The sequence below is a fragment of the Aquarana catesbeiana genome, linkage group LG03 (genome assembly GCF_042186555.1).
Source record: "Aquarana catesbeiana isolate 2022-GZ linkage group LG03, ASM4218655v1, whole genome shotgun sequence".
In the NCBI taxonomy this organism is placed as follows: domain Eukaryota; kingdom Metazoa; phylum Chordata; class Amphibia; order Anura; family Ranidae; genus Aquarana; species Aquarana catesbeiana.
Genome location: NC_133326.1, coordinates 318,889,673 through 318,906,077, shown reverse-complemented (window position 1 = coordinate 318,906,077; position 16,405 = coordinate 318,889,673). Strand labels below are relative to the sequence as shown.

General features: G+C 41.5%; 1 protein-coding gene across 2 annotated transcripts in view; it reads left to right on the top strand.

Annotated features, from left to right (window-relative positions):
• NR1H4 (nuclear receptor subfamily 1 group H member 4) overlaps nucleotides 1–16,405 on the top strand; it is a 119,506-nt gene that overhangs the window by 23,421 nt on the left and 79,680 nt on the right. The window contains exons 1-2 of one of the 2 annotated variants that reach the window (XM_073620389.1): nucleotides 7,153–7,394; nucleotides 11,577–11,942. In XM_073620389.1, coding sequence (XP_073476490.1) covers nucleotides 7,289–7,394; nucleotides 11,577–11,942 — 472 coding nt within the window. In that variant the 5' untranslated portion in view covers nucleotides 7,153–7,288. Of the gene's footprint in view, nucleotides 1–7,152; nucleotides 7,395–11,576; nucleotides 11,943–16,405 lie in introns of those variants that run through there. The other variant, XM_073620390.1, reaches the window with a different exon arrangement.

Below are 16,405 nucleotides of genomic sequence, written 5' to 3'. Positions count from 1 at the left end.
CGTGGGTTCCTTCAGATCTGTCTCAAAACAGACTTTCTAAAGCTGTCGCCTAAGATGTCCGCAAAGTACCTGTCAGTATTGAATACTTGGGGTTACTGCAGGAAGATCAATCCAGATGGTGTAGTCATCCGCCGACCGGATAAAAAGGATCTCAAGCAATTTGTCTCCACGGTGAATAAGAAGGGAAGGTCTGTAATTCTGCTCGACCCCGGGTACTACTGGTGAAACATCCCTGAAATGGTATCATTACCCCTTGGATTACAAATATTTGCTGTGTAATGTCAAGGACGCTATGCTGACAGCCACTTTACACACACATTTAAAGTGTTGCTAGTGGAGAACCTTCCAGGGAGCTCTTCTGCTCGAACAATGCTGGACTATGCCGGCAGATACATGGAGTGCCCAAGTTGAAGTTGTTGGGGTGATTCACCCTGAAGGGCGACCTGTGATCTTCAGCAGGTTGCTGCTCCTAAGAAGGAAATCTTCTTTGTCCCCAGCTGTCATGTGGACAGACTGAAGATGTCTTTGCTAGGGGATCTATGTCCTAAAGTGCGGTTCCTCTTGTCCCCAGAGTTGTCCCTGAGAAAGAAGGGAAACTACCGGCAAATATAGTCCACCTAGAGGGAAATTGGTGGACTGCAAACTGTTTTGGACTTTAAGTGTTTAGTCAGTTAGATTAGGCTATAAAAGAAGGGTAAAATCTCACTATGCATGTGAATAATGGATCAAAACATATGTCTGGACTGTGTCTAGTGTGGTCACCAGGTGGCGTGAGCGATGCCGTCCTGAGTGAACTTTATTCACATTATGTGCTAGATGTAAGTTGTTGACCAATGGGAAGAAGGTGGTATTCTCCACGGAGGATGGGACCTGCTTCTAAAGATGTAAATAATATAAAATTTTATAGGGTGTATTTACACTGCTATGCTGTCTTCGGCTGAGGACAATTGAAACTTGCTTAATCACTAATGTATATACTGCACCATGTTACTTTAGGATAGGATGCATTTGCATTGCTGTTGATTCTCTCTTTCAGGTGTTGCTGTGTCGGTTCGTCTTCCTTGGCTAAAGAGAGACTGGGATCTAACCTGCCGTTAACACTAACCTATTTCCATATTATCATTGTACATATATTTTAGATAGATAGTGAGGAATTAAGGTTGTTGCTTAGGCCTACCTTTAAAATTGTACATAGATATTTTGATGCTTTATTGTCCTATATGACTCATCATAGTTTTTTATATGACTATTTGATACCTATGTTTATTCATGTAGTACGCCACACATATGTTTATAATTCTATATTGTTAGCCTTTCCCTGTCTCCCTACCCATCCCAGTTTTTACCAGGACACTCGCTCTCAGGCTTGAGAGCGTTAAAAGAAATGATTTCGCTGCAAACTCCGAGACATAGTTTTGTGGACAGGGGAAGGATGTAGCACCCTGGAGTTTAGGCAGGGTTGCTCCTCACAAATTTACTTGCCAGGAGTAGTTATCCTGGTTGATTGCTAGAGATCTATTGATTTCTCCCTAAGTTTGGCCTTGTTGCACTTATCTTCTACCACTAGGTAGCCAGGTACTTGGTGGTACTAGATAGGAGAAGGGCAATGCAAGGTCAGGTTATAAGTATATGGGTTATCTCAGCCAATGGGCAGGGGTTTTCTTGAATCCCTTGGCTTACTGGGAGAGCCTAGTAATGCGGGGCGCATAGTGCCCCCTCCTGTCAGGCCCTGTTCCGAGACACATTCTTATCTGAATAAATTCACCTGAAACCCGGACACATGATTCAAAACCTGGACTGTCCGGGTGAATCCCGAACAGGTGGCAACCCTAATTGAGGCTTGCAGTTCAACCAGAAGTTCTGTCGGCCGGAGAACCTGTCGTGGTCAGAGATAAAGGGGAAGCTGTGGCCAGTAAGGGACTATCCGCCTTATTACCAGGGACCACAGTGAGTAACTGAAGCAAGTACCGGAGTAGTATTCTCACCAACCAGGGCTGGTGAAGAATCAGGAAACTTCAGTGGGAATCAAGCCAGGGACCAGACAGCGGAGGTGATGCTTGCAGAGCAGCCTTGGGTGTCAAGCCAGGGACCGAGCAGGCCAGTGGGGTGAAGCTTAAGAGGTATCTAAAGTGCCAAGCTAGGGACCCAGCAGAGAAGCGGGGGTGACACTTGAGGGAGATACCACCATGAAGATTGAAGGAACTCAAGGGATTCAGTGACAGTGAATCAGTGCGTCTAGTGAGAGACCAGGTGCTCAGTGCATTGAAGAACTACAAGGAGTGATTGTAGTGAAAGTGAAGGAACTGTTAAAGACTGTTGTCCTAGGAGACAGCATTCCTACACATGCAGATGTGGCATCTAGCTGGATGCCTTTCCCTGTATGGCTGTCCTCCTATTGAAGTCTTGGAGTCTGCCAATTAATCTTGCAACTACCTAAGGGTGTTCGGGCCCTAACCCTCTCTCCCCCCAAAAAAAGGTTTGTTCAGAGAAATAAACTTTCTTTTGCATCCAAGAAGTGTCTGGCGCCCAATAACTTTAACAACTATACACCAACCATGCTTCACAACCCACTACATACAGAAGGATGTCAGCTATCCCTGGCCCTGGAGGTCCTCATTAGATCAAAGGAGGCCTGGGACCTTGCTACATAGGAGAAAATGTGGGATGGACTTATCGTCTGGGAGAAGATTCTGGTCTCCTTGAGTGGCCATAAGCTATATAGACCAGCCAGTTCTAATGGCTGACTCAAGATTGGGATTTTCAGCACATCAGCCAGATTCTAATAAGTCAATACACTGCATGGCAAGCAGGCCCTATATAAACATTTTGTTGGTCCCGAGGTAGTTATGTGTAAATATACAGTTTCATATCTCTACAGAGCCCATAATATGTACTATCAGAAGGAATTAGTTTCATTTCCCCTTGACAAATTTTTTGGAGTTTATTAAAGATGAAACATAATTCCTCTGATCTTAAGAAATAGACAGGTCTGAAGTATTCCTTTGAGGGCTGATGTCACATACCTGGTGGAGATCGAGCTGAAGAAGGGGCTTCTTTTGCAGCTCTTGTCCAATATCCCTGGAAATCGTAACAAGAGATGTGAGGACACAGAGTGGCCGATGTTGCTGGCAAAGCCAGCTGTTGGATGTGAGGCACATGTGACTGTGGACCACTGGATAAAGACCAGAGGTAGAAGCATGGTAGCACCTGATCAATAGCCAGTAACAAAGCCAGGGCATGAGCCGAAGTACTGAATCAGAAGGCAGGGACAGCATCAGAATACAGTCCATGGTCAGCAACATCTGGAGGTATAGGAACAAAAGGAAGGAGTGTTGGGATACACAGAAAAAAATGTTAGGACAAAATGACTTTGCATGGTGCTCAGGGATACCACTACATAAAATATATAAAAATCATAATTTTATTAGAAACATTAAAAAAATCAATGAACATGAATTACAAAAAAAACACATTTTTGATTACATGAATAAAACTTTGTTTTTTATATATTTTATTCAGTGGTATCCCTGAGCACCATATAAAATCATTTTGCCATAACAATATTTTCTTAGTTTAGTATTATTTTAGAACATGGTGCTTTATAAAGCACCTACCCATTTTTTTTTTTTATTACAGTGTCAGGATACAGCCATTCCTTTAGCTTCCCTGTTTTGATGGTAGCGGCCGGCCATGCCACTGGTTAGACCTACTGATATTCTGTTAAAGCAGTTGTATACCTGCAGGAAAATAAATAAATAAATAAATAAAAACCTGTAAGGCAAAGGCATAATGAGCTAGTATGCAGCGCATACTAGCTCATTATGAAATACATACCTTAGAACGAGGCATCTGTATCTAATCCCGGTCCACGCTGAGGGAGCTGACATTTTGCCCTCGGTGTGTCTTCTGGGTTCACAGCTCCGGTGCTGTGAGTGGCCAGAGCCGTGATGACGTCACTCCAGTGCGGGAGTTCTCTTCCTGGCAAGGTCCAGCACCGTCCGCCGGACCTTCAGCTGGGCATTCACGTTGCATGCGCCGCTGATGTCAACGGCTGCATGCAAAGTGAATATCTCCTAAACCATACAGGTTTAGGAGATATTCATTTTACCTACAGGTAAGCCATATTATAGGCTTACCTGTAGATAAAAGTTATTAATTATGGTATACAACCGCTTTAAGTGCTCTTATGGGATCCCTGTGGCCGCCGGGCTCTGCTTTTTGCCTACTTACTGAACTGGGACGCTCCGTGCACATACCATGTGGTTTTAGCTTCTTTTACACAGGTCACTGGTGATTATATGACTTTGGTGTAATGTCCAAAAAATAGCCCCTGAAGAAGAACAAGTCTGCGTTGGGCTTTGGGCATAATTGATTGTGGGTTGTTAATGACTACAGGATTATCCCATGGGTTTGGGGCGAATACAACCCATGATAAGGGTTGTGCACACGTTTGTTATAGATATGTTTTAAATATGTTTTTAGAGATGCAATATGGATCAAATCAGATGGCCTGATGGACGTTTTTTGTACTTTATGAATAAAGAATATACACTCACCAGCCACACTCTGCCAAAATTTACTAGCCTGCCATCCAACATTTGCTGGGGGAAAGTTTGCCAACAATTGTCTGATGGAGTGTACTAACTGTCGGATTTTAGGCAAACAGTCTGTCATCACACAATTCCCTGCCGAAAATCTGATCATGTGTACGAGGCTTAATAGGCCCCTGACACCCACGCAAACAATTGATGGTTTCCTTTTTGTTTTTCAAGATGCATAGGCAGTTTTTTGGTAAAGGTGAACAAACCCTTTAAGTTTCTATGATCTCCAGGCCCAAGCCTCTATTCAAATTGTGGACAACTGTCTACTCTGTTAACTACTAAATTAAAAAAATACCTGTAATATCACTGCATCAATAAAATATCTGTGAAATGCCACCCTTTGTATATATTGTTGCCACTGGTTACTGCACAGAATTGCTCTTTGTTTAGACTAATCTAAAGACCTAGAAAGGTTTATGAAACAACACAGGAAATGGCTTCATACAAGTCACCAATTTAAATATTAACATAGCTTTTCCAAATCACTTTTGGTTTACAAATGATCTGAGTCATGATCATACACCTGATAATGTCTAACTTACAATAACTACAAATGGCAGCTCTTCTAACACTATGTTCTATTAAACTTTAATTTTTTGATGCAGCAATGTGATAAAGACAATTAGCCTTTACGCACATAAATAGAATGAAAGAGGCCACACCTACAAGTCAGAGAGTACATGTGGGTTGATCACCTCAATTATCTTCCCTTGCTGAGGAAATGGCCTCTGTCTCATATGAAGGAAATACAGTGAACAGTGAATGCAAACACTAAAAATCACACTTATATTACCTGAAGAAAAAAGAAAAGTATGAAAAGGAGAAAAATCAGAAGCTCGTTGAGTGCCACATCCAACAGATGAAGAAGCTTTAGTACCATCAGTGCTAGAGTCCATAGCAAATGTCGATTCCTCTAACTTGCTTAAACTTGCCCCACATCTTACAACTTTTCAGTGGACAGCCATGAATTCTACCCCTCTGAAGTTCTCTTCAAGTAATTTATTCAAATCTCAGATTTAGACCAGGCACAACTGTCACCTTCATAGCTATGTGTTCTTATATTTCTAGGAACTCGGACACCTCAGTGTATGCCTAGCCATTGAAGATAATAGCCAGTTTAGTTCCCTTAAACCAAACGCTTTGAACAGCTACCAGTTACAGGACTATATACCGGTACCTGACAGTGGCTAAAAAGTGGCTTAACCAATAAACTATATCCATAGGCGTGCGCAGGGGGGTGTTCCAGGTGTGCCTGGGCACACCCTAATTACTACATTCAGTGCCGATTCCCCCTACTGCTGGGCTTCCCTCGTGTTGCTCCCCCCGCCCCACAGTGCTGCTGGCTTCCCTCCTTTATTCTCCCCCAGCTGCTGCTGAACCTAGATGGGGTAGATGCTGGATGAGCGACCACGAGGGGGGTGCACGTGACCCGACCTAGCGGGAGCGGGGGGTGCAACCGGCTGGCCGGGGGAGTGGTTGTTTTCCTTCCCCCCCCAAAAAAAAAAAAAATCAGCCGCCACTGCTACCAACCAACCAAAGGCACATACATGGCAGACTTTTAACTACCTTCCACCCACCGTATAGACAAATGATGGCGGGCGGGACGGTCCGTTTTTTTGGACGTCATATGAGGTTGCCCCAGTTTCAGAGCGCTTGCGCGCCCACGCTGTGTCACTGTGATCTCGGTAAAGAGCCGATGACGCTGCTCTTTACCCATGTGATCAACTGTATCCAATCACAGCTGATCACATGTAAAGAAGGAAATGCGAGTGATCGGCTCTCCTCGCCTCACACTGACAGAGTGTGAGCAGAGGAGAGTCGATCAGCGGCATCTCCTCGCAAGGTAGACCTGCACAGATAATCAGTGCCCTGATGATCAGTGCAGCCCAACAGTGCCCAGCAGTGATCCCAGTCTGTGCCCATCAGTGATGACAATTTGTGCCCATCAGTAAGGCCAATCTGTGCCCATCAGTGATGCAACTCAGTGCTGCCTTTTAGAGTGTCTGCTCATCAGCGCCACCCATCAGTGCCGCCTATCCGTGCTGACTATCATTGCCCATAAGTGTCGCCTATCAGTGGCCATCAGTACCACCTATCAGTGCCTATCAGTACTGCACATTAGTGCCTCCTCATCAGGGCCTTCAGTGCTGCCTCATCAGGGCCCATCGGTGCAACCTATCAGTGCCCATCAGTGCAGTCTCACCAGCGCACATCAGTGAAGGAGAAAAATTACTTATTTACAAAATTTTCTGATAGAAACTAACAAAAACCTTTTTTCAAAATTTTTGGTCTTTTTTCTTCTTTTTTTTTAGTAAAAAAAAAAAAAAAAAACTGTGGTGATTAAATACCACCAAAATAAAGCTCTATTTATGTAAAAAAAAATGATAATTTTTTTTTCACTTTTTCATAATTGCGGCGCGGAGTCGCGGCGGTATGAACAATGGGGCGCAGCTTGTCATGTCGTCACTTTGCGTGACAAGTCGCACCGGTGTGAACGGGGGGCAAAAACAACAAATATAACAGATTCTGAAGATATTGTTACTTTAAATCAGTTATTCTTCACATCAGCAATTCCAATTTGCTGTACTTCAGACAAGTTAATCAGTAATCAGCATATAACCTCTGTTCTGTCACACCTTTAGCCTGCCAGATATAGAAGGAAACTCTCATTTTCAACTGGATAGAGAATGCAAAGGCAACGATCACTGTGTATAGAAGAGCTGTACGGTAAAAAATTTTTAAAGCAGGGTGTTAGTTTTATTATGGAAATGGTGAAAAGAAGCAAAACAAACGGTAGGTGTCTTTTTATATGCATCATCTAGATCTTGAACATGGCACCTGATGTTAAAACATTTTTTTTGTGACGATGACATATTTAAAAACAGCTTTAACTACTTCTGTAAAACTTTCACATAAACTTTCAGCTGCCTTGTATAACTTGACAGCTAAAATAAAAGTCTCCTGTCAAAAAGGTACTTAAATACCTCTTTGGAACAGTAGTATACTACTCAGAGTAATCTTATGCAATACTCTAACATTTTTCATGTACAGTAATTCAAGGGAAGAGTCTCCATTTTACACACCTCGCCTAGAAGCTATTTATAAATGGCAACTAGTGATATAGTTATTTCCCAAAATGTTGCTGGTTTAAATTTGCAGTAGCTGTGATCTCCTTTTTTTCAAATAGAACCTTAATCCATTTTTTAATATTTCAAGTGTGTAAGATCTTATGCAATACGTGTTTCATAAAATAATATGTATTTTAAGCCAGTGCATTTATGAAGCATATATTTATTGTGTGTTGAATAAAGTTTTCATGAATATCTACAGTAGTGCAAAGCAGTTCAGCACTCATGCGTACTCCATGTGAGCAGGGGAATGCTACATGTGTCATCTTCTGAGCAATTGTGATGTCATACTGTCAGATCGGCACTTTTTCGGAATCTCAGTATGGTAATTAAATCCATGACAGTATACAGTATGTTTGGTACATGCTAACTGGTATGCCTGAAAACTTGAGATTTGTTTACATAAGATGCAGAAACTGCCTTCTTCTTGATCGGTTTCTTTACAAAGTTGACCTTTGGTTTATATGTCAAGACTTGTTCATGAGCCATTCAAAACCAATCATACCGGTAGCAAAATCAGGTCAGTCTAGGATGAATTAATACATCATAGATTGTCTACTGTATCTTTAGCATAAAAGTCAATGTTTTATGCTGTAAACAGTGATTTGCTCTTCACATGTAGCAAAGTTGTTAGCAGTTTTGCTTTGCAATGCTGCGTCCTTGGTTTGAGTGCTATAGAAACTCTATCTGCATGGACTTTGTTCTTCATGTGTATATGTGAGGTTCTTCGGCTAGCCTAAAGACATAAGGATAGGTAAAAGTGTATTTAAAGCTTAAACAATGTTTCATTAGTATTGCAAAGAATATGGAAGTTCTGTAACGCCTGTCAGGTTTCTACTGCTATGTGAAGGGATTTACCTACTTGGCCTGGTGATCACTGTTAGGCATGAGATTCTGGTTTACTGCTACCATGGATTCACAACTGATCCAGTGCGTTAGAAATTTTCTCTCCTGTCAAATTAAATGTGGAAATTCACCAGACCTAAGTCCTGACTTGCCCTGAAGCCAGTGTGCTGCCTGAAAGGACCTTTAGAACATCAGGAGGTTTGAGGTTTTGTTACGGAGAGGCAAATCCACCTGCTTCCTGAAAGTGTAGCACAACTCAATTTTATTAGCTGATTCTGCAGAGTAAACTTTTAATTGTCACCCCCCTCATCCCCCCCAAAAAATTATACTTGCCACATATCCAGCTTTTGCGACCTCTTGTAGTCTAGGCCAGTGCCCCAGCACTGTATAGATGCCACACAGTGTTTTCATAGCTGGATCTCAGCTGCCAAATTTCTAATATTTGCTGCACAGTAAATCCTGCTTTGTGTTTCAAAATTTGAGGCCTGTTCCAATTCTTCAGCACTGTAAAGGTGACATACAATGTTTCAATAAGAGTGCCACCCTTCCCTTGGTTGCTAGAATGCTGCTCACTCCCCTTAGCGGTTGAACAACTAATATAGGGACAGGTAATAAGAAATCAACAAGAAAAAGCTTAGTGTCTTGGTGGTTGCTAGGAGTCAGGCAGCTCACACCATCTAGCGTCCTTGGTTACTATGACTCAAGCAGTTCACACCACCTTGCATCCTTGGTTGCAAGGATGCAAGAGGCTTCAAAAGAGTGCAAACTCTTGCTGGCTTTTCTGTCAATGGATGCTGTAATCTGCTCCTTTCCCCAGCCCACTGCATGTGACTGAAAACAGGAAGAAAATGCTGTACTTTGACCTCCTCCTTTCACTCCTGACCCCTGCACTCTCTGTATTACACACTCCTGGCCCATGCACTCTGTTTCTTACACAATCTTGACCCAGATCACAGTAGGCTCAAATTTTTATTTCAAGATGAATCCTGCCTCATCTCTCCCTCATATTTTGCAGCCCAATCAAGCAACTTACATGCTGTCCAGTCACTGTACAAAATTTGCAGCCATTGTCTATCAAATAATGCACTCTGTCTCTCTCTCTTTTTGCAGCCTAGCCAACCTACTTACATACTGTCCAGCTATGAAACAACATATTTGGCTATTGTCTCTCAGATAATATACTCAAATTTTTATTGCAAGATAAAACTTGCCTTGTCTCTCTTTAGTCGCTGCTTATTGAAGTGTTGGCGTACTTTCCTGACAGTGGTCAATTTCTACCAAACTAATAACTGAAATCTATATTTAATACTATTGAATAGGTGAATGGATGGAAGAGGGTTTGGGAAATGTGGGATTTTGTTTTGGGGGCCACAGCAGTGTACACTTATTGCTGACATGGACAAAGCTGCCCTTTGTTTTCAGCACATCACTGCATACTGTGATACAGTACTGTGCACCAAAGCATCACATATTTATCCCCGCTATTGCTGTAGCTGCCATTAAGTTTAAAAAATCCCCTTTATTAAAAAAAGTTAGGCCTGCCTAAAGTCAAAAGCAGAGGTTCTTCACGTGCAGGTAATAGTGGCCATCAGGTTCCTCAAGCTAAACTATACAATCCCAGCATACGGTGAGGTAATGATTTGGCTAACAATGCCTTGCTCTTCTTACACCTTTTCTGTGAGTGCTACTAATGTGTCCTTTCCTCCTTCTCTTCTGTTATCCCCACTATATTCCTGCATACTAGTTGGTTATGAATAGTTGGCCGAATTAGAGGTCACAGCTTTATCCAGGGGGCAATCCATAAAGCTTTGCAATGTGTTTGGGCCTTTTTAACATATCTGTTTCTGAAGTGGAAGAAATTTTTTTATTAAATAACCTCCATGCCCAGGGACCTTGGCAAAACTTCTGGCTTTGCAGCTGCTGCCATTATAGCTCATTGAATCCCCCCTTTCTGTGAGTTTAAAGCCTGTGCTACCGCATAGTGGCAGGCACCAAGCCACCATTATTTTTCCCAGAATGCCATCCAACCCCCAGGTGCCATAATTTTGCCCAGAAAGCCATCCTTGCTCTCCAGCAGCTTGTGGAATACAATGAGGCAGCAAAAGGTTGACACAGAATAAGAGGAGTAGTATTAAGATGCTGACTTTGAGGATGAGGAAATGGGGCAGGCTTCAATAGGATAGTTTTACCCCTCCCAACCCCTCCCAACCCCTGGAAGTGGCACATGACTAGGGCAAGACTGGGGAAGAATCAGGGCCCTCTGTGCAGGCAATTTTTGTCAAATGGGGTCTTTTATGCTCAAATATCTGTGCAAGGACACCTGTATATGGGTCATCAAAGAGAAGGACCACTCTTGGGTGGCCACCCTGTTATATCCCGCAAGGGTACAAAAGTGTAAAATGGACCTACTGTCCAAAAAGGAGCACAAATACATTTGAGGGGCTGCTGCAAAAGAACCTCCTTGCCACCTGATGGTAGCAGGATCATTTTCAATGACCAATGTGCTCCCAATTCTCTGATCTCTGAAAGGAGGTGTTTTCAACCACAGTAGCCAGGCCTAGGTAAGGAAGTAAGGAATAAAAGGTAAAAAGCCTTTCCTCCTCCACCCTCAAATTTTCCAAGATACACTGTCATTTGCTACCTATGTCCTGAGGTTCCTGGTAAACTAAAACTGAATGATTTGTTTAGCAACCATTTCATAATATGAATAGTATTTGGATTGGCGATTGTACCTTTGAGGCTAAAACAATGGGGGGCATTTATCAAGCAATTAGGTGACAACATTAGAAGTAAAGCTGGGTGTAAAGTACACGGACCAAAAATCAGCCAGTTCAGCAATCCATAGCAGCAATATGCCCCAGTATATCTCATTATAAATGTTATTTTGACTGCATATTTTGACATTAGGCTGTAATAAGCAACTTACTGAACATACATTTCTTCCACAGCTACCTATCGCTTATGAGTGTAAACACAGCTACTCTCTTTTATTTTCTTTCAGGGATACATTCAGTGCATGCTCATTCACCAGACCATGACTCACAAGGACCTTCCTTTTCCACTGGATACAACCACATACAGTATTCTGCAGTCCAACAGCCACTGGCATCATCACAGTATCATGTCAATTCTGGATATTACTCACAACAAACGGAGGACTGGTGTTCCAGTGGAATATATGATTTGAAACGGATTCCTTCTGACAGCCAGTTTTCTATTGACAATGACATTGTGGATTTGCAACCTGCAAAGAAGGCTAGGATTAGCCCTTGTGCTGCAAGGGTTAAAGGAGATGAGTTGTGTGTTGTTTGTGGAGACAAAGCCTCCGGCTACCATTACAATGCTTTGACATGTGAAGGATGCAAAGGTAAACTGGTCTGCATTTTATATTGCATATACAGTATTGCGTACAATCTTTTTATAACTGTGTAACAAGAGATCATTTAGACAGGTTCAAAGCATACTTCTGGTTGTTAAAGCAGGAGTTCATTGTATTGGTTTAAATATTTAGCAAATACATGTTGTATGAAATAGATCTGAGAATTTTAGTAACTTTTTTTTTTTTTTTTTTAATTAATTGATGCAGTATAGGTACCTAAATGTAACAAGGTAGCAATCTCTTGCAATCCCCTGTGTTGCATAAGCCTGGGAGTAGGGAGTCAATATCTGAATCTAACTAGAAACATGCTGATAAGAGGAGAGAGCTGAGTGATAGAGATGGGTCTAGAGTGCTGCTTCTCCTTTCTATGCAGTATAAAGCCTTGTACACACCACTAGTTTATTTTTCGTTCAACCATACGGGTTGAACTAGGGTTGCACCGATACCGATTCTAGTATCGGTATCTGTGGCGATACCGAGTATTTGCAGAAGTACTTGTACTCCTGCAAATGCTCCCAATGCCTAGTCCAATACCTGGATACTCAGGGATGATCGGTGCGGCAGCAGGGGAAGTTATAATCACAGATCTCCCTGAGTGACTTTCAATAAAGTAGCTGACAGCCCCTTTTCCTCCCATCCCCTCCATGGCTTTCAGCTGCTTTCTTGAAAGCCACACAGGGAGATCGGTAATTATAACTTCTCCCATTGCCGCACCGAACATTCCTGAGTGTCCCTTGCATCCTCCTCTGTGTCTTCCTCTGTGTTCCTCTGTAGGCTCCTCCGGTCTCCCCCCTCCTCCTCTAGTCCCTCTCTGTGTGCTCCTCCTGTCCCCCCCCCCGTCCTCCTTTGCCCCCCCTGTCCCAGATCTTTCAGGATGGAGAGCGGAGGAAAGAGCCGGTAATTATGTCAAAAGGCTCATTCCTTTTCTGAATGGACAAAGTCAGTGTACTCTTTTCTCCTAAGCAAGCCATACACTGAGTAAAATTTGACTGATTCATAATGAGTCTGCTGAAATTTGGGTGGCCATACCAGAGCCCGGCAGAAAATTGCTGGTCAAACAGCACCAGGCACTGTTTTGGAATTCTGTCAGTTGGCATCCTTCTGTGCTGTTTGACTTGAATGGAAGAATCTGTTGGGTTTCTTTCATTCAACCTGCGGGGTGTATGCCCAACTTTAATTCTGATCCCTAGCGGGGAACCCAACACCAAAACCACACTGTGGGCTTTCGTCCAGTCTGGCTGGAATATTCCGCGGCTTGGACCAGGGACAAAGTATCCCAAACACTTGGGCCATCACAGTGTGGACACATACATGGTGACCCATGCTCTTGCCCTACAGGGACATAATGAGCTTGCATTACTACTGAGTCCTCCAACACACAGGTGCAATCTCTAATCCTCCATATTGCACACCGCCTACAACTGAAGTGGACTTATCCTTTTAACGATGTTTCCATTTTTTTAAGTGATGGCATGCTCTTATTATTTCTTTTTATTTGATTTTTAAGATAGCAAAAATATAAAATACTCAACATTACAGTGTGAAATGCTAAATGATAATATTTGATTTTGAGAAGTAAAGAAAGACTGTACCACAGTTGTAGAGTAATATTTGTTTTTGTTGTCATCATTTCTCTCTCTATATAAAATTTAATTTAAAAAAGGCAAGAATTAAACAAGATCAGGGTTCAAGCCAGATAGAAATGAGGGCATACCCAAATAGTTTGGCTGGCTCAAGCAGCGATGGTCTGCTATCAGAGCAACAACAAATTATTCTCAAATGTATTCTTGAAATGTTTTATCCACTGATAACATCTAGTTTTTCATGATTTGGTGCATAATTCATTATTGGGGGTACAAAGGGCACATAGTAACTTTATGTGCCCAACCTATGTCATCTTTAGATTTGTTCCTTATTCCACTTGAAATCTAACCAGGTTTTACAGCTCTTATGTCATATTACATTCAGTAAAATATTGTCTTTTTCTTTTTCCTAGGGCAAAGTTTGTTTGCTAAGATTAGACACAGCACGTCATGACAGTAATTCTCACCGTTGTAGTTTTTAAATCCATAAAATGGTACCAATTGCATATAGAATCTCACAAAATTCATGTGTGCACTAGCAGTTCTTACATGCAAAGGACTACTACACATGTATTATGTTTGCAGAAAGCCTCAGGAGCCTGAAAACCTACTTCACTCCATAATGGAAAATGCTAACAGAACTTGCATGGTTGTGATGTAGAATGTCACTTCTCAACATCTGCAGCTTCTTATTGGACAAGAAAAGTGGTGGGTGGCGTCCTTGCCAATAGCAAACAAACAAGATATTTGGGGGGCACACACTCTCATTTTAAAGATGGTGCAGCCATAAGACCATACAGTAGAAGAACATTTTACAGCGCACACAAACATTTACCTCCAGCAAGGCTAGTTTAAAAACACCTAAACATTTTCAAAAAGACATTATCAAAAATATGGGGATTTGGTCACACCATATTGCTATATGGTGCTAAGCCCACTTACTGGGACAAAGTACCCCGTGATTAGTGGGTCCTACACTATCCATAGATTTAGGAGATCCTGCTTCTCTGAACCATGAGAGCTACACTCTTCTAAATGGGAGAATCTTGAGGTCTCCACCTATGACACAATGGACACTAATGAGAGGTACTTAATGAGGGAGTGGGGTGCTCCTATCCCAAAAGGATTTGGTCAGAATGCATACAATAAACAAACAAGATATTTGGGGGACACACCCTCTCAGAGAGAGAAGAAGAAGAGTGTATTGCTCTCATGGTTCAGAGAAGCAGGATCTCCCAATCTATGGATAGTGTAGGACCCACTAATCATGGGGTATTTTGTCGCAGTAAGTGGGCTTAGCACCATCTAGCAATATGGTGTGACAAAATCCCCATATTTTTGATAATGTCTTTTTGAAAATGTTTAGGTGTTTTTAAACTAGCCTTGCTGGAAGTAAATGTTTGTGTGCGCTGTAAAATTTTCTTGCCAATAGCAAGGTGCAGAAAGTTGGCAGGGGGGACAATTTATGCCAATGCAAGTTCTGGTAGCAATCACCATATTGGAGGATCTTGGGATCAAGCTCCTGGAACATTCTGTAAATGTAATAAATATATATAGTATGCCTGCAAATCAGAACAGAAGTCAGTTTAACACAGTGGGACTGCCCCACAGGTTTGCTTTAAAGTACATATTTGTAAAAAAACAAATACACTAGCAAAAATGTAGGCATCTTCTACCCATACTTCTCAACTTTCGGAGAATGGAAAGTAGCAAAAAGTATGTAGGCAAAGGACACATCCTTACCATGCCCCCATTACACAGAGAGTAGGCAGAGTACACACCCCTGGCACACCCCCATTAGATGGAGAAATAAAATAATACAATTATTGGTGAAACCCTCTAGTGCTTTTTTTTTTTTACACCTACTATTGATTTATACTGGCTTTTAAAATATACAAATGCAACTTAAGAAATTGGATGAAAGATTTAGCACTATAAAACATTTTTGATAGTTAAACAGTGCATTTTATATACAGGTATATACATCAGACGAAAATGAGAGTCAAATGAGGAGGAAAGACTAACAGGGGGACTTTGTTCAAAAAAAGAGGGACAATCGCTCAAAATCAGGGACAGCTAAGCTATACATACATTCAGACATGCAGATTTTTATCATTTCCTACAGTATTGACTGGCCCACCTGCACCTTCAATAATTGCTTGTTGGGTAGCAAAACCGCTCATCATAGTGATGAAACAATATTAAACTGCAGAAAAATGTAACAAATACAGAGAAAGGGGTAGAAAGGGTTGAAACAACCCGAGGACTTTTAAGGTGCTTGTATTTTAAGGTAGATAGAGTAGATAAACATGTACAACTTATCCATAAAAATATATTTTTATTTGTTACAATTAATATAAATTACACAGCATAGTTAAAAAATGTATATATCTCAATATCCACATCCAATGATGGGCAGACAGTAGAAAAGATACCACTTGAATAAATACCACTCAACATGTTTCGCTCATTTGGAGTTTCCGCAGGAGTTTTGGCATAGATTATGGTATACTAAAAATAATAAAAAGAACATGGATGAGATATACTGTTACATAGTAGAATTTACAATTTGCAGTGAAAATATATAAATATATATATGGATAATGTATCATACATAAGCTAAGATCAGCTGAAGAAATCAAAAAATCAGAAAAATGCAAGTCAACCCTCAACACTACAAAAAGTGTGACTGTTAATGATGGGGATCCTGGGGAGTTTGAGAACTCCATAGGTATTTGCAGACAGTGTTTGCTCTAACTTATTTAGAATTGTAAAATTGACAGGTGTACTTTAACCTTTGCACATCTAGAGAGTGAAATATTTGCCCATTCTTCTTTGTAAAATAGCACAAGTCAGATTGGTTGGAGA